The following is a 16,265-nucleotide window of genomic DNA, read 5'->3' as shown; positions in this document are numbered from 1 at the left end:
AAATTTGTGATCAACTTTGATCATTTCTCAAGGCAGAGAAATGCAAAAGCCCTAAAAATTGTTTTTTAAGGTTAGAGCCCTAAAAGCTCTGGAGCATTATAATTTGCTGAGATAATTAACCAAGAAATAAGGGGGTAGGGATGGAGGGGGGGAAACAGGTTGAATAGCTTGCAGCATGGAGTGACGGCAAATCAACAGAAATTGTTTTGAGATGTTGCAGTGACCTACCAAGCTCTCTGATCAGTCCTGAAGTTAGTACTTACAACTGACAGAATCACAAAGCATTTTAAATATTTCCTCTAGGACTCCTATGTATTTGTATCAATGAGAGTTTACAGGCGAAAGATTAAGCCCAAAAGGCTGGCTTAGTTATGTATGTCTGCCTATTAATTTGATTAGCATGAGATAACCAAAACAGAATCAAAGCAAAAGAATCACCTAGACCCGTGAAACAGAACTGAAAGACTTGTTGCTTTACACATCTGCTTTTCCAGCAACTGCGTCTACTGAGTCGAGTATTCCTGTAATGAGTTGCAAAAAAAACCAGTGTTTGTGGGCCTTGAGAAAAAAAAAACAGTTTGTTCCAATAATAAATCACATTGTCCTTAATAATAATTTTTAAATATGTGAAGTAAAAACAGTTTTGCTCTTCTTTTATTGCAAAATCTTGTCCTGAAATAGTTTTCTTATGATAAAGAGTTTATAAGAAAGACGGCCACTGAAATTAAGCTTGAAAGACAGCGAATAATACATAAACATAGGTATAAACCCTCAAAGCAACAGGTTTATATGAAATACAGAAAGTTAACTAATGGCAGAAATTAGAGACACGGGATGACAAAGAGTAGAGGAGAAGTCCTTGACTAAAGAAATTGTTTTAAAAGCATCAACAATCATGCAAGAATTCTTCTAATAGTTAAGATCCTCGTACCCTGATTAGGGGCACAGAGACAGGTTTTTGGAGGGGGCCACAAGGAGACAAGTTAATAACCCAGTTTCAAATCATCCTGCAAGACTTACTGAGCTCAGAAAGATTCTGCCCACACAGAGTTGAAAGGTTTAGTATGTAAAAGCTGCCTTCTGACGGCAAGGGGAGATTACCCCTCGCTTATCAACTCCAGTGTGAACTCCAGCTCTCACAGCAACGATCTCTTACAGAAGATTCCTCAGCAGTGAACAGGATAAATGTGATTGCAGCACATTTTAGATTCTCAGCACGAGGAAGTGAATATCAAATTTAAAAAGCACCTATTACTCTTTATCTATGTAAGTCATTCTGCTAAGTGGTGATATAAATAAAATTACATGTACAATCTCGCTTCTATCTTTTCTTTAAATGTGCATACATGGTTTCTTTCCCCTTACATTCCCCGAGTTAAATTAGCAGAAGTGGAGTGTGATAAATTGAAGCTGAACTATAAATGGGTGTTTTGGAAGGGGGAAAAGGTTTCCGCTTGTTCTAAATGTGTAAACTTTTAAAAATATTGCAATTTTAAATCCTGGAAAAGTGCCATCCAATATTCAAGACTGGCAGACAGCGCTTATTGCCTTTTTTATATGCTATTACAAAACTTTTTGATTTTAAGCATTAGCCCAACTATTCCTAAGAGTCTCCAATGAAAGATGTAACAATAGGAGTCTACAGCCCTTTCTTTTTCATGCCATAAGTTCATTATTTCTATTTCCTGTTTCACTCAAGTGTTTCTTTTAAAGTTTTGAAACTTTGATGATCTCCACAGTCGAAACCAAACATAAATCCCAAGCAAGCTAATGGGACAAAGGAAACCCCCAAGTCTATCGACAGCAGTAGATACCAGCTCTTCCCAAGCCATGTATAATTAAGAGTAATGAAAAATCCCTGGTTAGTTATCTTAAAACAGGCTCCTTACCATAATCTGTAAAGCACAGTCAGGTCCAAGTTGTTTTGTTCAACCACCACACCAACTGTTCTTTCTTTTTAGTGACTTATTAAAAAAAAAAAAAAAAAAAAAAAAAAAAAAAGACTCACTTTGCCAGTGATAGCTGGGGGAAAAACTCCCAAGAGCTTTCAGGCTTCATTAATTAGGGCCATCAGAACTGTACTTCATTTAAGCAGTACAAAACAGTGCAATCAAGAGTTATGTCCCGGGCTGTAGCTATTTGCCCCTCTCTCATTCTCTTCTTCTTTCTCTCACCATCTCTTTCAATAAATGAGACTAATTTTTCCAGCAGCCTTTAACTCCCTAGATTAACTGAAGTGGAAAATGTGACTACAAACTCACAGCACTGTCTAGCCTCCAACCCAGCACAGAATCAACTTTGTTGTAAGTGTTGAAGGACACCTAGCAAGCTGCTACTTGCTAAGTTCATAACCCAGGAGTGCACATTCACACACAACAGGACTGCGCCATCTAGTTAACTGCCAGCAGCAGGCTTTGGGAGCAGATGCCTCGGGATGCAGGGCTTTAGCCCTTGGGAATGTTCAGTTTCTTACAGATTCAATTGTGGTGTGGGTTTGGGGTTTTTTAATAAAATATCACTACTGAGATAATCCACATCTAGTGGATATGGGAAAATTTAGGCTATAATAGCACAGCAAACTTCTACATCTATCTTTGATTTACAAGATAAAAGCAACTTTTAAATTAAAGAGCCTTTCTGCTAATAGAGCTTATTATGCCAGAGACAGGAATGATTTTCCTAGAAAGTTGTCCCTGTGTTCACGCCTATTATCTTTGCTTTCCCCCTTCCACTAATGAGCATTTATCTAAAGAGCCTGTTAATCCTCTGATGTGTGCTTCTGGTCAGAGGTAACAGTTTGAATAAAACCACTAATCACTTATCACTAATCACTGATCATTAATCACACTTTTCCCTAGTGCTTTGCGACCTGTACAGCTCTCTTTAGGATTAAGGAGTCACAAATAAGGAGTTCAGCCATTTTTTATTAAGAATTTTCAGCTTTTGATACCGACAACCTCATTCGCCACATGAAAGTTACAAAACACTGAGCGGGGACTTTCACCACTGTACACTTTTATACTGAAAACAAGCCGTACCCTTATGTATATATACCCTATGTATTACCCTATGCATTCGGATCTCACTTTCCACCTCTCAATTTTCTTTCAGTCCAGTTTCTGGATTATCCCCACATATATCTTAAAAGAAAGTTTTCCTACACTGCTGTTCCCTGATGCACTGCTGCTTGTCCAAATGGCCAGACAAGCGAAGTCTGGTGCACACCAGCGGGTGAATCTTTCTCTAAAAACTGCAGTCTAAAAAAAAGCCCAAGAAAGATGCTTCACAAGAATTATTATTCTTCTGTTCAAGCTTCAATTTCATCTAGCTAAGCACTGTTTCTTACTGATAATATATGAAAATCTCCTAATCTTGCCGCTTAAGTCACTTCTCATCGGTCTGGATTTAAAATAAAAAAAAAAAACCAAAACACCAAACAACATATGGACATTTCATTTTCCTTTATTCCTATCCCCATCTCTGAAACTACCTCTCTCTTTCCAATTATAAAGCTTATATTGAGCCCTGGAGATGAAGGATCACTCACCATGCTCGGACATAAATAATAGAGGAGGCAGAGTTTAGCAAGTATTCCCCTTACACTCCTGCAGCGCTTATCGTCCTGAAAACTTCGCTGGGGAGAGAGAGACCCCTGTAAGAGAGGGCAGTAGCGCGGGGACGCGGAGCTGGGGAGGGGGATGATGAGCGGAGTCGAGGAGCTGTAAAGGGAGAGGTGGGCTGCAGACAGGGGACCTTGTCAACACTCGCCCCCGCCCCGCACCCGAGGGCATCAGAAGCGGAGCATCAGCCCCGCACCGGCCCGCAGCATGACGTAAGGGCCGGCAGCAGCCCGGCACCCGGGGTGTCTCACGGGGAAGGCGGCCGCGCACCACCCCGCGCACCGCTCCGCGGCCGCCGCCGGCTGCTCCCGGCTCGCTGGGGAGCGCGGCCGTCGCCGCGAAACTTATGCAGAAGTTTTGGGGGCGGCGGGGAGAGAGGATGGCGGGGCAGCGCGCCGCCGAGCTGTCACCGCCGGGTGCCGCCGGGGAACGCGGAGGCTGGAGCCGTCCATCCCGCGGTGGGCGCGGGGACTCCGCGGTGCCTCCGCCGGGAGCCCCTCACACGCCCGAGCCACTCGGGGCAGCTTGCGGGGTGCCGCTTGCGCTCCGCGGCAGCCGCCCCATCTCATCCCATCGCGTCCCGTCCCGGGATACAGCGCACGGACTTCCCAAACTCCCTGAAGTGCGGACGGGGAGTCCGGCTTCCCCGCGTCTCGGCGACCGTGCGCTCCCGCCCCCCGCCGCTGTGCCCTGCCCGACCCGCCGCGGGACGCGGGGTCGCTCACGCCCCCTCTCCCCGAGCACGGCGGGGACGCGGGAGCGGCGGGACCCCGCGCCCGGCAGCGGCGCGATGGAGATCGGCGCTGCCGCCTCCGGAGCAGATGCGGTGGCGGAGGGGAGAGCCCCTGCAGCCGCAGGCTGCCCCTTCCCCAGGCGCGCACCCGGCGCTGCTGCGCTCGGCTCCGTGCGGGGCGCGCCGGGCGCCTTCCCGGGGCAGCCCCGTATTTTTAGGAACTTACCGCCCGGCGCGGCGGGGACGGGACCGGCAGCGCGGCCGGAGGAACCACGTTGGACTGAGGGACGGTTACAATACGTTCTATTTAGAGAAGCATTACATCACCCTCCGTGACGTCACGTGGGATTCCTGAACTTCTAAATCATTGCGGTCCGTGCCGGGCGGGGGGGGCCGGGAGCGCGGGGCGGGGGCGCGGCCTCGGGCGGTCCCGCCCCCGGGGTGCGGGGCGGGGCGGGGGTGAGTCAGCCCGGCAGCGGCGGCCCGCCCCCCGCGGCCCGGGCTGCCGCCGGCTCCGGTGCCCGTGCCCGGCGGGACGGGGCGCAGCCGGGCCGGGCGGGGGTGCCGGGGAAAGCGGTCTGCCTGCCGTGCCGAGCTCCGGCAGGCGCGGAGCCTCCGCTGAGCGGCAGCCGCCGGGGAGGCCCGCGCTCAGCTGGGATACTCGGGTGCTGCAGCCCCGAACTCTTTCGGCTTTTTGTTTGTTTGTTTGCTTGCTTGAGTTTCTTTATCTAGGAAATGTCTAAGAAGTAACGCGGTGCCTGAGAAGGGAAGGAAAGTTCCGTCCCGAGTTGCAGCCCTGCGAGGACGCGCCGCCGTCCACCTGCCCAGGTGTGCCCGGTTTGATGCCGCGGCGGAGCCCCAGTGGCGCTGGAGCAGCGCAGTGACAAAGACTCTTAACTGATATGATCGAGTGCCTCGCTGCTTTTTTGAACATTTAAACATTCCGCATCTAGTTGGCAGTGTTTCCGTGTCGTCGTACGGGACGATTGTCGGTGACAAAGTTATTGTTCCACCCTGTAACTACTTCAGTGCCTCCTTTTCAATTTTTTTTTTTTTTTTTTTTTTTGTTTTGTTTTGTTTTGTTTTGTTTTGTTTTTCATCCTAATGCTCCTCAGCAGTGCCTCTAGCACCTGGGTCTGGAGGTTTCATTGGCACCTTACTCCACACTGCAGTTATCCAGGAGGTATTAGTATCAAAGATACACATGATTGAACTGGATTTAGCAGCTGATTCATGCCAGGAGGTATGACTTAATTCTGATGCAGTGTTTTAGCACCTAAGCTGGAATGTCTCAAGAGGAAGGCTCAATGTTTTGAGGGTCTCACAATCTGCAGTGGGTTACTCAGTTGGGTTTTTCGCTGATATTCCATTAAGAGAGGAAAGAGTAATATAACAGGTACTGCCGAAACTGGGAACCACTTTACAAATGGCAATAATACAGCACTTTACTCCTAATAATACCATTCTTTCCCAGGTTTATATTAGGCTGTCTAATTATCATCTTCAGCTTTTAACAATTCACTGGCACTTTATGCAGGATTTAAGCAGATAGAAGCGGATCCTATCAGTGACTGATGATAGGTTTTGAACTCATTTAACTCCTTAGGATAAAGCTCCATGATGCTGTCACTGTAAGCCTTCGTTTTGTCAGGTATTATCTTTGGAAATTGCATATCGAGTGCAAAGTGCCTTACCTCTAAATGTCCTGGAATTATAAACTACACAGATAACTAAATTAATAATTGCAATTATTTCTGTCTCATGGGAAGGGTTTTAGCATATGCAAACACAGCAGTTTTTAAAGCCATGACAAAAAGATTTCAGTGTAGGAAACAGCTCTGCGTCCCTCATTGAGATTTCATTGTACAAATGATGTACTCACACTTCTCACAGAAATGTGGCTGCCACTGTGGCTGATCAACGGGTTTCCCTGGGATTGCAGTGGAGTTTTTCTCTAGTTTTCTCAGTGAGACCAAACTGTAAATGGCAGTGGAGAATTCAGGTGCCAGTCAAGGACAACAGGGCCCAAATCCACCGGCTACCTCTGTAGTAAGACTATGTTTTAAGGCAAAAAAATGATCCTAAAAGCAAGATGAACAGAACGGAACAGATGAACAGAACCACCACTTTGTTTAGGTCAACAGCTTTACCTGCCACATCCATATCTGGACAGATCTCTACCACTAAAAGAGATGGGCAGCTTGTGGCAGCAGTTTGTATGTGTCTGCCCCACAGAGTGATGACAAAATGCTTTGAGATGTTGTGACTTTGGTTTTCGCTGACAGCAGAGCAAAGAGGTTTTGGGTTCCTGATATGAATCTCAGGGCCTGAGGAAAGACTCTTGAAATGAGCTGTAGTACTGGGGGGGAGAATGAGCACAGAATAATGTCAACGGTTCCTCTGAGGTTGAAATCTGCTTCAATATGAGTCACATATTATTGCTTCTCCCCCTGCCCAACTTCTGCTTCACTTGCCACCCTCAGATTCTGTTGCTCTCCTCCCTCTTCCAGCTCTTTACTTCTCTATTTCCATTTTTCTTTTGCCTGTTACTAACCTTCTCTCTGTCCTATGGTGGCCACTCTGATCTCTGAATGGGGATGTGAAAAGGAGCGCTGAGACGCAGCTTTGTTTTGTTCTATGCTCACTTTAATCCCTGGTGGCTGAGCTGTTCACAGGGAAGAAAATGTCTATACCTTCAGCCTGAGGACACTGAGCAGAGAAGGGACATTGAGAAAAATGTAATTGCCAAGTTATTTCTTGATTTAAACTGTGGGATGTTGATAGTAAAAGAGATGCTCCTCTGCCTGTGAAGTTTCTGCTTTCAAGTTGAGCTGATGTCTGCTTGTGTGCTGTCACTGCAAAGAAAACTCTTTAATATGAACTCCTCTAAAGGTGGTTTGAATTAGCATATTCCACTCGGCAAATGAGAAATGTACTCAGAGTCAGTTACCACAGCTCAGCTGACAAGCCGTAACTTGAGAACGTGCTCTATACAGGGGGACAAATTTGAACAAATCTTAGAGGCTAATCAAAGCCACCTCCTGGAACAGCAAAATTATCATTCTGCAGAACTTCATGCTCCAAAAACACTATATGTTAAAAAAAAAAAAAAAAAAACCAAATGAAACAAAACACCACAAAACCAAAACACCCCACCCTGTGAAATATGGGTTAATGTTAGGCAAGGAAACTTCCTTTTTATGGAATATTGCTTCAGGAGTGATTGAATTTTGGAAGCAGCTTTCCAAAATACTCCTGCCTAGGGCAGGAAAACTCCATCCTGAATGGTTCAAAACTTGGCAATGTTTTTAAGAGATTGAAGAAACCTGTAATGAAAAGTACTGAGCAATCAACTCCATGAGGCACTACGTGGGTTTTTTTCATAAACTAATTTAAAGGTACAAAGTCATATGCTGCTTTTCTATTTTTATACTCAGGCTTTTATAAAGCTGCTTTCTTCTGATGGCAAAATCCCTACTTAAATACTTTTCTGTATTCTATGTTCTAACAAATCTTTACCATATCAGTCTTTGTCAGTTTTAGTCCGTAAGTATAAAACCTGAAAAGAATGCACTCTTTACAACAGTAGCTTAATGGGTATGAAAACTACTCAGACATTTGAAGTGATATGTGTTAGAATGACATTTTGTTTGACTGATAGTAAATGACAGCTGTGCTGTTTCAGCAAACACCTAAAATCTTTGTCATATCATTAAAATCATCGGGAAGTAAAGATATTAAAATAATTATAGGAGTTTTGTGTGTCAAATATCAGTCTTAGCAAGGCACTATTGCTGTCACATAAAATGAATATTTACTGCTGGTAGAGATGAATATTTTACATACCCATTCTTCCTATAACATCATTAACCACATGTTTAACTAAGCTATTGCCAGTGTTGAGTGTTACTCTCAGCCCTGGCACTTGCAATCATCTTGTTACAAGTACTTTTCAGCAATATCTTTTAGTCTAATCGAAGAGTAATTTATTCCCCTCCTTATATGCTACTAAAACTTCAGCTCTCCCCATTTATCATGTGAAACCATCCACAAAAAAAGTAATTCAGCACTAGTCACACAGAAGTGAAGCCTAAGAAATGGAATGGTAAGGGGCAAAATTGATTTCTAGATCTTAACATATACTTTAATCCATGGTGATAGTAAAATGCATTTTAAAAGGAGGTACAAATTATGATATTTAATGTGTAATAATCCTAGTGATATCCCAAACAAATGTAGTTCTGGTGTTTTTATTAAATGCTCGATTTCTTTATTATTACATCTTTGTTCAGACCTCATCTCTCCTTATTTTAGTAACAGACTGAACAGGATATCTGTGAAGGGAACCAAGTATTCTCTATGGTTTCAGGAGCTCACTAAGAAGTACCAGATTAGTCTTAAAGCTGAGACAGAAACTGGTGAATAAATCGAGTTAACTAGAAGTTAAGTAGTATCAAACTTTTTTTTTTTTTTTTTTTTTTTTTTTAAGTTCTCTTAGCTGAAATGTAAATAGTAAGCAATGTTCCTGTTCAACTGTATAATTTCTCGAGTGGACTGGAGAGGAAAGGAAGTGTGATACATCACAGGGATGTGAAACAGTCCTGTAGAATGCCAAGTAAGTCACGTCTGCATTTCTGTGTTCTACATACATCTCCTCACCCATTCATCTGATAGTCTCACTTTTTCTTAATGATATTTGTGTCTTAAGCAGGTGACAAAAACAGAGTCAGGTCTCAGTGGGAGTACAGGCAAAGCTGGGAAATGTTTTGCAAGGGGAAGTTTCTACATACATCTGTAATATGGATTTACATGAGAGCACATTTTGTCCCATAACTAACTGCCACAGTTTTATGCCTTCTGAAAATAAAGATGCCTAGCAGTATCCTTTTTTTTTTTTTTTTTTTTTTTTTTTTTTTTTTTTTTTTTTTCCCAAGATCATTTTAGCACTGAAAATAGATCTAAGAGGGGATTCCTGTTCTCTTTGATAGAGTTCATCTGCAAGGGCAAAGTGACTTGGAGTTGGATGAGCCAAGCAGGAGGAGCTCTCTGTCTTCCACCTCATCTATGCTGCAGAGAGACAGCCCAGAAATTGGCCATGTCTTTTCTACTCCCTGGAAGGCTGCTTGTGAAGCATCAAATCACTCTAACTCCAAATTCCCCTGTCTGAACTAAACTGCTGAGTATCTGTAGGACAAAATCAATGTGTGTTAACTGCTCAGAAGCCACAGAATCAGATGGAGGAAAGAGGCTTGCTCTGGACCTACAGGCTTTTAACCATTGTTTAAGATGTGTTGGTTGGGTGCATCTAACTGGGATTTAAACAACACTTAAAATGATGGCTTTTCACTTTTTTTAATTTACCTTGGATCAGTTTCATTCCATGTTTCTCCCTTCTCTTCGTAAAGTTAGGGTAGCTGTGGGTCAGGCTTGTGCCACATAAAAGGAATGAGCAGAATGATGGAGAAGCACAAAAAAAGACCCAAGTGGAAGCTCATTCATGCAGAAAGGTGTATGCTGGCCTCCTCAGCCTGGTGACAATAGTGAGGATGCACACCAGGCACAGAACTGCAAGAGAAAGAATTGTCTCATCTTTTTTCATCATTTCTTCTGCTCCGTTCATGAGTGATGCCAGCATGTCAGGAAGCACAGTTTGACCAACCTCCTCTCCTTAAGATCTCAGTGTACATTTGTTCTGGAAGGTTGTTCAAGGCTCTGACACACAATGCCATTTAACTCCTCACCTCTTGTGGACAAGCAGGTACACAATAGTTCTCCAAGCAGGTCAGATCCCAGACACCTGAATGATCTCTTCACTGTAGCTCTGTGCCATGTGTTCTGTTCCAGGAGACCAGAAAGACAGACTTTGTATTTCCTTCTACACTCACAACAATTCAAAAAACAGTTTGTTTCCTTCCTACTCAAACACCATTATTTGGTGTTTTTCAGGATGAAGTAACAAAATTATTCATGTTATTTTTCTTCCACAGAGACCCTGTGTGACTTCTTTTGTATTTATTTTACCATTTTTAATGCTGTGCTTGTTGGAATTCTCCTAGTAATAATTTCTTTAGTGCATGATATGGAAGACTTATTTGATAAACAATTTTTAGGTACAATAGCTCCAGTTAGACACATATGGAGGTTTAGGTAGATTTTTGGCCTCTGACTGGATTTTAGTTGGTTTTAGTTTATTGGATTGCTGTTTTTTCAGTTGGTGGGTTGTTTTAGTTAGTGGGTTGCTGTTATTTTAGTCTTAGAACAGAATGAGGTAAAAAAAACGGAGTTGAAAGATATACCATCTTTGCATGTTACTGAGAGCCTAACTAAGAAACTGTATTTAAACAAGAAGGAAAAAATACAAATTCTTATCTGTCTCATTTGGTCAAATCTCTGGTTATTAATGGAATAAAATAACATTACAGCTGTATTTACTGATAAAATAATGGGGTCATGTGGCAAAAAGATCTTAGAGACATTTTTTAAGTGTAATTTTTTTAACAGACTGCCTTCTACTGGTTCTGTTCTTGGGGATGTCATGAATGTCAGAGATACAAAGGTGTTCCTCCTCCTTTAAATGTGCTATAAAAATGACTCTTTAATGCCTTCACATTACTCACTTCATGGGTTTTGCTGCTGGACACAGAATGAGAGAAAATATATTGCATGAGAATGTGCAGGTACTCTGGGGCAGCAGTGTGAACTGTCAGGGCTCATTTTCTGGCCTGCAGATGAGGGCTGAAGAGGGGTTGTAATGGGGATTCCCCAGTTTGTGGATTCATAACCTTACTGTTGTCTGTACAGTCTGCTTAGATGGGCTTTGCAGGGCAAATCAAACTTTTGTCTTATTTTCTAGCTGAAAAACTGAGAAGGAGATGATGAGGGATAATCCCAGCAGTTCCCATGTAATTGCAAAATTCCTAACTGTGATATTGCAGCTAGAGAATTAAAGTGTTTGCTGCCATGTAGCACTGCCAGCATTTCACCCCAACATCAGTCAGGAAAATCAGTAATTTTTTTTTTAGCATGATTTTGTTTAGACACATGTAAATAACAGCTATCTCAGGAAGAAATAAAAATCCATGGTGGCCCAAGGATTAAAAAACCTTTCTTTCAAGAGGAAAGTTAGCAAAAGTCACATTAAGTAAACAAAAATCAGTCTGTACTACTAAACCTCATCTGCCATTAAGAACTTACATAATATACTGCTGACATCATGACTATATAAATTACATGGTACTTTCACATGTGACTTAGAGATTATATTACTTGTGTACGAAAAAAAATTAAACTTGCAATTTTTAAAATTTTAAAGGACGAACTAGTGTGGTATGTATTATAAAATTGGATACACATTCCAAAACAATGATGCCAGGTTTACTTTTTATTGCTTTTAACCTAACAGGTGCTAAAACATTCATTTAATCAGAATCAAATAGATTCACAAAACCTTTGTTAGAATGGGTACAGCTTTGCTTTCATTCTTGTAACACAGAGTATGCCCTGGATTTTATTTTAGCTGAAGTGCAGAATCAGGCTTGTGTTTTTTACTGATGTAACTCCATGGGTAAAATCCTGGCTTCACTGAAGTCAACAGGACAACTTCCATGGATTCAGTGGGGCCAAGATTTCATCCCATGTCTGTAATCAATTATTAAAATGTAACAGGGTCCAATGTATGACTACACTGGAAAAAAATTACAGCAAAATACTTTGAGTAGTTTGCAAATATTGTGGAGACTTGAGGCTCAGGGATTAATGCCTCTCCTAGTTACTCCTAGAGAAAATATTTACATAACTTGTATTTGTATGTAGGTGAGTTCCAGATTGGATTTATGAAGCATGTTTGATACTTGGTATTAAAAAATATATTGATTTTAATTTAATCTCTTTATTAACTGTTCTCTTTTTAATTATGCCATTTTCTTTTGCATGTTTTCTTCCTTGTTTAAAAGGGGGAAACATTCAAATATCTTCGCTTTTGAAATAGAGACAGTCATTAATCTTAGATGATAATGCAAAAAAATAAGGCAGATAAATACTTTCAGGTCATTTATTTTATTTTACAATGTTTATCTCCATCCTCAGCATAGTAATGTGAAAAAGAAGAAATGACATATGAAAGCAACAGTAAATTGAGAAGTAGGACAAGAGACAGTACAGATTTTGAACCTGATTTCCCCTTCTTCTTCCCCTCCCCTCACAGATCAAGCAACACGCTGCATGTGACAGTTACATTTTCAATGTGACATTCAAGGCAAGCACATTTTCAGTCTTCTAAAATACAAGGTATGTGAAATGCAGTGACATTTTCAAGGAGGGTTTTTTCTTGCATATTACTCAAAGGCATAAATAAGTCTCTTATTCAGACATAGCTGAACTTCAACTAATAGCAGTGCTAGCCACCAAATTAACATGTTATGGAAATAAGCAAGAAATTTAAATTCAGACTTACCTGATACCAAACAAAAGCAGTGAATTAACTCCTTCTGTTGAAAGTTATATATTTCAGTTGTAAGAATAAGAATAAAAGTGAATCCCTGGAATATTTGTCAGCATAAAAGCCTCACAAGGCCCTGTCAATAAATTACAAGGAAGCATGGCTGGGTGGGGAGGGGGGTCTATATGAGCAAATAATAGAGAAGCATAGGAATTAAATATCATCCTTCTAGCTCAAAAAAACCCCACCCCACTTAACTTCAATTTTACCTTAATAACCGGGATACAAACCAGGCAGCAAGTACCTGTTGTCACCACTTGTATAGCTGGAGTGGACATATCCGAGCTTGAAAAGAAATCAGAATGGGAAATAAAACAGCTTTTCATAGTCTCTGCTGCTAGAAAAGATGAATGCACTTATATATCCTGGATGGATTACCTAGGTCTTTTAAGCAAACGGCACCACTAAAACCAATTCAGCTATAGCCGGGTTTACTAGAAATGCCTTTAGGAAATAAAGCTGCATCGTGAAAGAAGGGAGAACCTGTTTTTCTGAAGCTGTATTCCTAAAGGGTTTCAAGTATTGTTTCAGTAGCGAAGATAAATAGCTAATGTCAGGAAAGAAAAATGACACAACCCTTGCCAGAAGATCCGATGACACTCAGCACAAGGTATTTATGAAATAAACAGTGCTGTAAAGATCACAGGGCTAGAATGGAAATCAAATGGCCAGACAGCGATAGAGCTGGTTCTCTTTAACAAAAATACCTAGGAGAAAAAAAAAAAAGAAGGAATGTAACAGCTTATTTGTGGGCAGGAGAGTAGAATAAAAGAAGGCAATTACAACTGATTGAGACATCAATTTTTTGTGGAAAGCCCTAAGAGATGGCAAAAAGCCTGCTGGAAGTGTAAGGGGGAAAAAAAGACTTTTGCTGAAATCCTAGATGTGGCAATTCTCGTACAAGTTTTACTATGAATTGCTGACTTGGTGTTTACATCCCAGATTTTCCCCACTGGGGAGGACATACAGGGAACAGCAGGTACGACAATTAGAGATGGTGAAGTGTTCTGAGCTACTAAAATACATTCACAGAAAAATGCCGAGGTTGTCCATGCCTCAGGAATGAAATAACAAAGAGAAAGTTTGTCTAGAACTCTGTTGCTGTTGAGTGTTTCTAGAAAAGAAAGAGTAACTTTGAAAAAGGGAGCTAAGCACTTCCTAAGTAGTTTAATTTGCTTTGGAAGCATTCATCTTGCAACTGGAGCAGAAAATAGCCAGGCAAAGTATGAGATGTAGTATGTGGGGAGGACTTCAGGGAATCAGAGAAGAAATGAACTGATGAGAGCCAACGGGGGATATTATTAGATACTTGGCCGTACCAAAGTCAACCTTCTTCAAAGGCAGCAAATTCTAGCATGTAATTATATTCTTGTTTACCATATAGAGAAACACATGATGATTTTCACGCTGTAACTGAGAACTTTTTGCAGTGTATATAAGCACTGCCTTATACTCTGTTAGAGCATGTTTAACAAGTTACATAGAAATGAGACAAAATACACTGAGTTGTTCAATTTCAAGTGATAAGTTTTAAAGGTTTGTAATCTGAAGGAAAACATTGAAATTTTTTTGTTTTCTTAAATATCTTAAAAACTACTGTCTGATCCTACAGATTTTTTTAAACGTGTGGTAGTTTTTAAAGGTATCTGTAGACTGTACCTGCACAGACACAGCCTGTATGGGGTAATGCAAACTCTGAGCCAAGCCTACAATCAGAGATATTAACACAACTGATTACACTGATGGAGTGAAGCCACTATTTTTATCTTACCTGAGATAAGGCACACAGGATATAAATTGCTGTTCAAAAAGCAAGGCATAAATAAAAAAAAATTACAAGGAAAAAAGAATGAAACACTTTATTTTAATGATACATGGGAGTAAAGATTAAAGATGATAGCAAATTTTATTAGTCACATTTTCTGTCCCTGCAGCTGTCCAGAAGGACACAATGGGAGGGAAACACAACACCTCTGTCAGGGCTGGAGCTGCAGAGCCAGCTGAGGCTGCCCAGCTATACATGGAGCTGCCTGCGGCCTAGGGAGCCACAGCCAAACCAGCTTCCATCAAACCAATTAATAAAACCTTTTAATCTGCTTATCACACAGAGCACTAAAGACATATTTTTCCAAAGACACCTAAAAACAACCTCTCAGCCTCATTCCTGCCGTTGTGGCTGGTGCTCCAGCACCTCCAGGACCCTCACCCTGCAGGGAGACACCACCGAAGACTGGCAGTGATATAGAATTAAAATGTGAGAGTTGAAAGATTTTTGACCAAAAATTGTTTTCATTTACCTTTGGTGCCTTCCCATGTGGTGAGCATTAAGCCAATGCATGTGTCTAGAGACCAAGAGCCAGATCTGGTTTCTGCACTAAGTTTTTGTCACAAGAGCTGTGTTTAACCATGACAGATCCTGCAATTTCAAGACATATTTCTCTTCCTATTGTTTCAGACTTCTGAGGCTCTGTATCAGAAGCAAAGCTCAAGTTTTTCTACCTCTGCCATATCTGGGATTGAAGATGAAAACACTCAAAAGTTTGCATGGGCATCCCAGGACAAAGCCAACAGTAACCCATGTGATACACAGATTGCTGCGATCCCTTGCTGCTGCGAAATTTAACGTTTTAAAGCAAAGTTCTGGCTCTCCTGAAAAGAGCAGTTGAAATTCTGGTGATTTGGATGGCGTTAAGGTTCTACCCTTGAGCCTAACTATAGGAAAACTGACTGACTCACTTCAACTGCTGACTTCAAGCACACAAACCTGCAGCAACACTCCCCGATGGAGTGACAAAAGGCAGATTTCTCAGCTGTGAAACATTAGCTTTATTGCTGACTTCTGAGCAAAATGTTACTCCCTGCTTCTTTTACTCTTTCCTAATTTAAGTTCTTCAAAGACAAGAAACAAAACTTCGAAATTTTAATCTTAGTTTAGATATAAATGTTAAACAAAACCACCCTAAAAATTGTATCTGATTGTTATGTAGCATTGGCTTTTACTCTAAATTAGCTGCCCTTTTCATTGTTAGTCTATTTACAGTACCTCATTGCTGATATTTTCAGAAATTCCACTAAACAGACTCCTGTTTTTAGCTAAAAAGTCAGGGTAACTTGTATTAGCATCTCAACTACTGAAGACATAGTAGGTCCATTGATTTCAGCACAGTTACAACTACTACCCCTGATTAATGTACTGAAATTACTAAATAGTTTATGTTAGATAACTTCCTAAAGATCCTTCACTTAAGACAGAGAACAGTAGTAAAATCTTAAGAATATAAAATGCTTATTTTTCCTTTTATAAATAAAATCTCATGTGCTTTCAGTACATGGTCCATCCCAGCTTTATTCCACAAACACAAGGTATTCTAGAAGGTGATCCCTCCCCAGCTTCTCCAACAAAGCTCTCCGAGGT

At 41.4% G+C, this 16,265-nt stretch overlaps 1 protein-coding gene across 1 annotated transcript in view; it reads right to left on the bottom strand.

The window, feature by feature from the left end:
- The window catches only part of CREB5 (cAMP responsive element binding protein 5), a 253,883-nt gene extending 249,261 nt beyond the window's left edge, over positions 1–4,622 (bottom strand). The window contains exons 1-2 of the mRNA XM_066319349.1: positions 4,580–4,622; positions 3,548–3,634 (exon numbers count right to left, since the gene is read on the bottom strand). Of these exons, the coding sequence (XP_066175446.1) occupies positions 3,548–3,550 (3 nt within the window). The 5' untranslated portion in view covers positions 3,551–3,634; positions 4,580–4,622. The remainder of the gene's footprint in view (positions 1–3,547; positions 3,635–4,579) is intronic.
- Positions 4,623–16,265: the final 11,643 nt, after the last annotated feature.

The sequence above is a fragment of the Sylvia atricapilla genome, chromosome 1 (genome assembly GCF_009819655.1).
Source record: "Sylvia atricapilla isolate bSylAtr1 chromosome 1, bSylAtr1.pri, whole genome shotgun sequence".
Taxonomy (NCBI): Eukaryota; Metazoa; Chordata; class Aves; order Passeriformes; family Sylviidae; genus Sylvia; species Sylvia atricapilla.
The sequence above is the reverse complement of the archived record's forward strand: the minus strand, read 5'-3'. Positions and strand labels throughout refer to the sequence as shown.